Source organism: Apaloderma vittatum, unplaced genomic scaffold (genome assembly GCF_000703405.1).
Source record: "Apaloderma vittatum isolate BGI_N311 unplaced genomic scaffold, ASM70340v1 scaffold11147, whole genome shotgun sequence".
Taxonomy (NCBI): domain Eukaryota; kingdom Metazoa; phylum Chordata; class Aves; order Trogoniformes; family Trogonidae; genus Apaloderma; species Apaloderma vittatum.
The window spans coordinates 13,105-21,349 of record NW_009724599.1 but is presented as its reverse complement, the minus strand read 5'-3'; the positions used below and the strand labels follow the sequence as shown (position 1 = coordinate 21,349).

General features: G+C 50.2%; 1 protein-coding gene across 1 annotated transcript in view; it reads right to left on the bottom strand.

Annotated features, from left to right (window-relative positions):
* Positions 1-8,245, bottom strand: part of KANK4 (KN motif and ankyrin repeat domains 4) — a gene marked incomplete at its 5' end in the record, with an annotated part of 9,877 nt that overhangs the window by 809 nt on the left and 823 nt on the right. The window contains 7 exons of the mRNA XM_009872577.1: positions 209-409; positions 1,307-1,449; positions 3,254-3,473; positions 3,884-3,971; positions 4,527-4,757; positions 6,083-6,194; positions 7,134-8,243. Of these exons, the coding sequence (XP_009870879.1) occupies positions 209-409; positions 1,307-1,449; positions 3,254-3,473; positions 3,884-3,971; positions 4,527-4,757; positions 6,083-6,194; positions 7,134-8,243 (2,105 nt within the window). The remainder of the gene's footprint in view (positions 1-208; positions 410-1,306; positions 1,450-3,253; positions 3,474-3,883; positions 3,972-4,526; positions 4,758-6,082; positions 6,195-7,133; positions 8,244-8,245) is intronic.

The following is an 8,245-nucleotide window of genomic DNA, read 5'->3' as shown; positions in this document are numbered from 1 at the left end:
CTGCCACAGCCACCCCATCCACTGGACCGAAACCAGGTGTAACTCCTAAGAGCAGCCCCCTGATCAGAAAGTGAACCGAAATTATACCTCTTCACTTAAAAAAACCCACACCAGTTAGGGATGGCTGCCTGTAAAGCACGACCACGCCTGAGCTTTCCACGCACATGAAGGTAGTTTATGGGAGCTGAGCACAATGCTGGAGCCTCACCTTGTCCGTCAGCGCGACCTGGCAGCCGGGCTGGGCTAAGAGGAGCTGGACGATGTCGGCGTTGCCTTGACGGCAGGCCACCATCAGCGCCGTCGTCCCCTCCTCGTCCTGCAGATTGACGTCGGCCTGGCAGGAGAGCAGGGCTCGCACCATCTCGTCCCGCTCGTGCCGCACCCCCAGCATCAGGGCGGTCTGGCCCCCCTGCAACCGCACAGGGAAAGGCTCAACAACCCGCAGCCACCGGCCTCCTATGGTGCTGCTTATTCAGACTGTCACGTGCTATAATAATATTGAATGTTACCACTTCATATATATATCACAAGACTGCGTGTTATTATTGCGCAGTACATATAATAATTCATAGTATTACTGCATAGAACATCTAATAATTCGTATTCTTGTGTATTGCGTATAGCGTGTTATTATTAAATAATATTAGGGATCTTCAGCAGGTATTATAAAAGGTATCTGCTCACTTGCACCGTGGCCATACAGAGAGTTTTTGCAGCAGCATGGCCAGACCAACCAGCTCCCAGCTGCTCCCAACCCTCCTGAGCAGTTCAACTTAAGTCGTGACTGACTTTTAAAGCTGTTTGGAAGAAGAGCTGGATGGGGGCACTGTCATCTCCAAGACCAAAACGTGTGACTGATGAAACCACTGCTCGCCAGCAAACCTGACCCAGATCCCGTACCCACACTGCTCCTCCCAGCTATCACTTCTAATCTTGTAGCTGGGAAAATTTGTTTTGCAAAATTTTCAGCCTTCCTTTAGTCTCTTCCTTTTATCCAGCTCTTGCATCCCTTCACAGGAAGCTGGCTGGTGGCCCTGCTGCAATTCAGCTGAGGTTGCTTTTGCAATTTTTAGCAAGCGGCAACTCCAACTCAACGTCTACCACTGTCTCTCACATCGGTGCTGTGCATGCAGTGTGAGGAACCCCAACCCAAGGTCTCTACAGGAGCATGAGATGGATGTAAATAAGAGGCTCTGAGCTCAGCAGGAGTCACTTTGCAGATGCCTTTGCCAGAAGAACACCCTCTGCCCATGGCATGACCCAGCGCCTTGTTTTTCAAAGGGAGCACAGAATCACGGGGACGCACCTGAGCGGCTCGCAAGTTGACGTCCCCCTCCTTCAGCAGCTCCATCACCACCTCCATGTCCTTACTCGTCTCGGCAGCCTCCAGCGCGGTGAGCATCACTGCCGTGTAGCCGGCGCGGTTCTGCAGGTCCAGGCGGCACACGCCTGGCAGGGGACAGACCACGCCGGGGAGGGAAGCAAAGAGGGAGTTATGAGATGGGTGGCATCCCCACATTCCCAGAAACAGGAGTTTACGTAACTGGACAGGAGTGAGGTTTATCTGTGTTAAATCATTAGCGACCACAGCATTAAAGGGCCCTCGGTGCTACACATTGCTACAGCTGATTCCAATTGCCAAGGTCAACTCAATTAAATTTGAAGACCATAACCTAAAACACAAAGAAGGAGGAGATGTCATGCCTTGGGCATATGGTGGCTGCAAAGCCATGGGCTGTTTGCTTCAACTCCTGCAGCAAGGGAGCAACCAATGGGTGGTGTAAATCCATCTCGGCCCCATTTCACCTCAAAGAGCCCATTTCCAACCCCACCACGAAGAAGGAGCCGCGTCTAACGGGCTCAGGGCCAGCCTGGCCCCCAGGGGAACAAACCCCTCGTGGTTCCCCACGCGTCCGCGGCAACAATCGGGTTATAGATGTGTATGATAATCTGCCATTTCCCTAACATTTAACAGATTGTCTGGCCTGTGAGAAAAGGGCAAAGCGCTTTTATTCTTTCGGAGCACGCGCACATTTTTTTTTTCCCCTCGCACAGGCTCAGCTGGGATTTTTCTTTCTTTGCAATGCCAGCTGGAAGATTTCTATGGCGCTGAGGGGTTTGATATGCGCTCAGGGGTCTGATCTTCCTGCTCCAAGCCATCAAGTGGCATTTTCTCCTACAAAAAGCTGGGGGGGCCACCCCGTCCCACCTGGCCTGGGGCCATGAGAGACACCCCTCAGCCACAGGGGCCCTCAACCATCCCTAAAGTCAGACTGCAAAGCCCTCAAGACGTGTCAGGGCCCTGAGGGTACTAATGAGCCTTAATGACCCTGAGGAGCCTCAGCTGGGACCTCTGCCCACACCCATGGGTCCAGGGCTGAGCTGTGGGGAAGGACAGTGGTATTTAGATCAGCTATGTCTCCTGGGTGGACCTGGGGCCCATGGTTGTATCTTGGAAGGAGATTGAGGTGCTGGAGCATGTCCAAAGAAGGGCATCAAAGCTGGTGAAGGGTCTAGAGCAATGTCTTATTGAGGAGCAGCTGAGGGAACTGGAGTTGTTCAGCCTGGAGAAAAGGAGGCTGAGGGGACACCTTATTGCTCCCTACAACTACCTTAAAGGAGATTGTAGAAAGTTGGGGATTGGTCTGTTCAACCAGGTAACAAGTGATAGGACAACAGGTAAACAGCCTCAGGTTAAGCAGAAGGAAGTTTAGACTAGATATGAGGAAGAATTTCTTCACTGAAAGGGTTCTCAAGCACTGGAACGGGTGCCCAGGGCAGGGGTGGAGTCCCTATCCCTGGAGGGATTTAAGAGCTGGGTTTACCCAGTGCTCAGGGATCTGGTTTAGTCGAGGACTTGTCAGTGTTGGGTTAATGACTGGACTCAGTGATCTTTTCCAGTCTGGGCAATTGGCCCAGACCTTGGCCCTACACCTGTCCCTTGGATGGAGCTTGGCCATACGTTTGTCTCCTGGATGGACCTTGGCTTCTTGCTCATCTACTAGCTGGCTCCATCGCATGTAAGCTGTACTTGAGCCTCAGCCCTGCCTCTGTTCCATCTCCTTTTGCTCCTGACTGACCTCCTAGGGAGGACCCTGGACCTCATTCACCATTTGACATGTCTGGGGCTGTTGATGGATGCTCATTACCCAGCTCTCCACATCCCGGCCATCCCCCGTGGGACTGTGGCCCGTTGGGCAACATAAACAAACCAAAAAAAAAACAACAAAAAACACAGAGTGGTTGTTCCTACCTGTGTCTAGCAGGAGCTTTGCAATGGGGAAGTTGGAGTGGGAAACGCTGTAGTGAAGAGCCGTGTTGCCGTTCCTGTCAGCCAGGTTCACCACCACCTCCAGGAGCTGGGGCTGGATGGCCCCCAGCCCCTTGAGATACGCTGCCACCATGGCCGGGCTGGAAGACTTGCAGCTTGACACCCGGAACCACTCCTGGCAGACGGAGCTCAGGACGTGCCGCTGAAAACACCAAGGTCTCACCGTTACTGCTGGGGGGGACTCATCCTGCAAACCAGTCGCTGCCCCAGCTCCTCTCCCCACACCACTTTGTCCTGTGCTCCGGCATCGCCCGGCCGGTATTTATCTTGTGGTTTTGGGATTACTGCTATAACTTAAGGGGGAAAGGAATTTCCTGTGGTAACTTGAATGAGTAAGCAAAGAAAGCCTTCATCTTCCTTCTTTTTTTAACCTTTTCCTTTCTTTCGGGCTATTCAAAAACTGACTCGGAAGTCATCTCATCCCCCACTCCTGACAAAGCTGTCCATGGCATGGTAGGACACAGCCTGCAACACCCGTCAGGATAATCTTATCCATTAAACCCAACAAAGAGCGGAAACCGCATCTGAAATGGGATTGAAAATTATCTGTACCAGATGCTTGTCGCCTGTGGTCCTGATTTCTGAGAGGTGCTTGCTGAGCAGCTGGCAGTTGGCAAGGAAATCCTCAGAGGGTTTGCATCTAAAGGGAAAATACTTTTGTAAATCCATCATAGGACAGAACTTGCAGGAAGTATTGAAGCAGGAAGGAGAACGGTTTGGGTCAGAATCTGTTCAACACCTATTTAAGTGCTTAACTTCACAGACACAAGTTGTCCCATTGACTCGGCACAGATCTAAGTACAAAGTTAAGCACTTAAATAAGTGTTTAAGTACAGAGTCTCAGAGCTGTATGATCAACTCCGTTACAAAAATTCTCAAAGTGGAAAAAAAAAAGAAACCTTACTCCTGAATCTGCAAAGAACTTTGCTGAGAAACTTTACGTGAGAGGGGAGAAACGAGCTAATTCTCACCAAATATGACTCACTCCGTCTTTTCCACAGTCAAGCACAGGGCCTGAATCAAACCCCATCAGATTCTGCAGTAACTAAAAAAATATTTAGCTCTTTAAAGCCTGTTCCCATGTCTACAGAGGTCAGTGGCTGCCTTTCCACCGACCCCAGCCTGGTATGAGCAGCACCGTGCGTCCTGCAGAAACGGGATGGACAGCACCATCACTGGCTGGTCGTCTGGTTACCTGTCAGCCTTGTGCTGAGAGCAAGGTGCCACTCCTGGTGATGGCTCCTGCAGGTCATCATCCTCATGTCTCTCTTGTGAGGAGGTCCCTGACGGAGCCCCCTTGCTTTCATCTCCAACTCCGGCCTCCATGGGCTCCAAATCATCGGCTCTTTTCTCCGTCTCGCTCTCCGCGTCGCCGTCCGACGGGCTGTCTTCACAACTTGTGTCTTCGCTTGAAGTCGTCTCGTAGCTATTTGAGGACACCACATGTTATTCTCTCCTGCCCCACCTGCAAACATCTGCTCATTGACCAAGGCTCATTGAAGACACCCACTGACTCCGATGGGCCTTGGGTGAAGCCCAGAGCGATATGCAAGTTAGAAGGTTAGAGCTGCAGCCAGACTTGGGGTTAGTCTTTTTTTTTTTTTTTTGGCTTCTTAGGCCAGCAGAAGGGTGACAGAAGCAGTTAATTAGCAGCAGGCAAGATTACTTCAGGGACTACTTGGTTGGTTTGGAGGAACGTCCATCGCACAAGCCCCAGTGTGGCCAGGCAAGGGCTGTGTGCCACCTCCCCGACGGGAAGCCCGAGAAACACAAGCTCTGTGGCAAGATGAGACAGGTGGCACATCGGCAACCTTCAGGACAACCAGAAAAAAAAACGTGTTTGCAGCTCCAGCATGGACCTAAGTCCACCATTCAAGCAGCCCTGCTAGAGAGACCTCTCTTCTGGTTGTCCAGAAGTATTAATAATAGGAACAACTTCCATGAGACAGAACATTTCACTCTGGGATCCCAAAACTTTTCTCCAACCAGTCAAGATTCCTCTGCTTGCTACAAGTTGTGCCCATTTCAGTGACTGTTGGCAGAAGAAGCTCTACACAAGAGCGAGTAACACCTGGTGAACCCAACAGCAGTAGCCATTGAACCGGGAATTTGGAGAACCCTATGTCAGCAGAAATTGGTAGAAGATCTGCAGAAACATTGGTAGAAGATGCTTCAGTCCTGCCCTTAGAGATGCATCTACAGCTCACGTTGGTGTATCTAGTCAGCTCAAAGGCCACAGAGTGTTAGGTGGTGGATACACAGCACACTGTGTGTTGGAGCACAACCTACAATACAGGTGTCCTTTACCCCGAGGTAATTCCTTATTTACGGAAATAGTCTTTTCTCAGTCCCTAAACCAACTTTTGTTGGCCATCGCTGGAGCGGGGAGGCTGGTTAGTGGCAGCATGCCCACTTCCAAAACTTTGACCTCCTCCAAAACCCACCAAAGGTAGTGGGGATCTTCCCACAGACCCAGCTGGTTTTTGGATGAAGCCCCAAAAGACGGGTGGGCAGTGAGTGTTGGTCCCCAGGGTGTCCCTTGGCGCTCTGAAAACACCAACATCTTGTCTACAGGGTTACTTACAGGTTACCAGTGCTGGATTAAAGAAGGGAGAAAAGAGGCTCTGTTTCAAATGGCCTTTTAATCAAGAGGTTTGGAGATGAAAAGAGGGGGGGGGAAAATAATTTCTTCAGCCATACAGAGGACATCACATGTTAAAAGGCAGTTTTATCTCCTGAACAGATGCTTACCCACCGTTTACCCCAACAAACTGGAGATTCTTTTTGGTCCCATTGCCTCCTGCATGGAAACCATAACCTTTCTTTTTCATGATAGATTTAAGACTTGTGGTTGGAGAGATTTCTAGCAAAATACAAAATAATAGATTAAATAAGCAGGCGTGCCACAACTGTCAATGATTATTCCAACCCCCTCGCAACAAACTATGAATCGTAACGGTAAGAATCTCGCTTCATCCAATGAGATTCCTTTCATGCCTTGCGAAACTACGGATGCACCTGGCCACAACCTGAACCTGCCCTGCCACCTTTAAAACACGGGTCTCCAACATCTCAAAGTGACTGGGTATACAAAGGAAGTGACTGGGAATTACGTATGTGTCCTACAAATGTAAGTAGGTTTTACTTTTGATACTTATTTTTTTTTCAATAGTAATATATTGGAAATTTCCCATATAAATCTCCTGTAATACTACACGGATGAGTCTTTTCACTGGACTTTGAATAGTCTCACCACGTATTGCTCATAGGTAATAGGTCACTTATTTATTTGCAAGGCCCCACCGACAGCGATCAGGGAGCCTTCAGTTTTGGATTCTCATCGTCATATAAGCTAGAATTACTTGAGACGGGCTGTAAGTGGGAACAGGGCTTTTCCCAGCCCAGTTGCTCCGTTAGCTTGATTTGGGTTTGGCTCCGGTGAACTCCATGCTGACTTACCCTAGATGAGCACGAGTCCCATATTCTCGCAAACTGAGCTGTTTAATAATTAAGAAAATCAGTTATCTGATGAAACTGCCACAAGTGCAGCCACTTTTGGAAGCTGATCCTGTGTATAGCTGGGCCACAGCTTTATCAGCTCCCACATGATTTCGTTTGCTTTTTTTTCTTAAGATCACATGTTTTATGATGTGCAGAGATTTGCCTTCTCGTTCACTTTAGGAGGGGCTACTTCTGATCTGACTGACGCTAATTACACCACCGCATCTCCCCGGCTCATCCCTTTAATAAATGGGGAGAGATTTGGCCCAGACAAGTTGAAACCTGTGCCAGTATTATTTACCCAACTGTTGATAGTGTGCGTTCGAATTTTCTTTATCCGCAGGCCCTTGCGTAGAGTAGGCAGACAGCAACGAGTTTAAAGAATTCACTAATTGGTTCTGAATGGAGCTGAGCTTGGAGGCCGGCTGCTTGATAGCGCTCGCTAACTCGGGGTAGCTGTGCTCCAAACACAGCCACTGCTCCTGCAAAAGCTCCTGGATTTTTTTTACGTATTGGCCGATGGGGTCGACAGCAGGGAGATCCTCGTGTTCGGGGAGACCTTCCTCTTCCAGCCCACCTCGGGGTTTATCTTCTCCAAAGCCTGACGTGTTTTCACCCACTTTTGAGCCATTTCTGGTCCCTCGGTAGCTTTCCGCAGACACTGCGTGAGCGGCAAGACGCTGGGTATCGTAGTTATTCCTGTGATTTTGATTGTCATCACTGGGGAGCTCATTGATCTTCAGCTGGGTGAAGCCTGGGGTGTGAGGTCCAGCCTCGATATCGGCATCACTGAAATGTCCAGGTCCCTCTCTGCTGACGCTGGTGTGAGCATCTGCTGGTCCCTGACCTCTCCGAGCACCCAGCTCCATTGTGTTGTCTTCTCTCCGAGCACCGCATCCTATAGATTTGGTGGAGATTGGGATATTTACATTGATGCCTTTATCGTGGGCTTGCTTGGCCCCCGTTACCTGCGAGAGGTCGGTGTTCACCGCAGCGTCGTAGCACTGCAGAGCACCACTGCTCTGTCTGGATGGCGCTGTGGCCTCTTTGGTGTTTTCCCGGCACAGCTTTTCTTCCAGCTGAGCTTTGCAACTGACCAGTAACTTAATGCTTTTCTCCTTCTCCTTGATCTCATGATCTTGCTGCTCCAGCACTGCCCTGACCTGCTTGAGCTCTTCCTTCTTCTGCTCCAGCTGCTCCTCCAGAGCAGCAATCTGCTGCCTCAGCGCCACGACCCCGCCGGGCTCTTCAGCATCATGAGGCTGAGGACCACAGCTCTCTTTGTTCTCTCCAGCCTGGAAACTCCCCTCCTCAGCTTTCTTCAGCACATTTGGAGCAATTTCACCCACACTTAACTCCCTTTCCCCAGGGTTCATGTTCTCTTCTGCAAGCTGGAGGGCAGCCGGTGAGGCT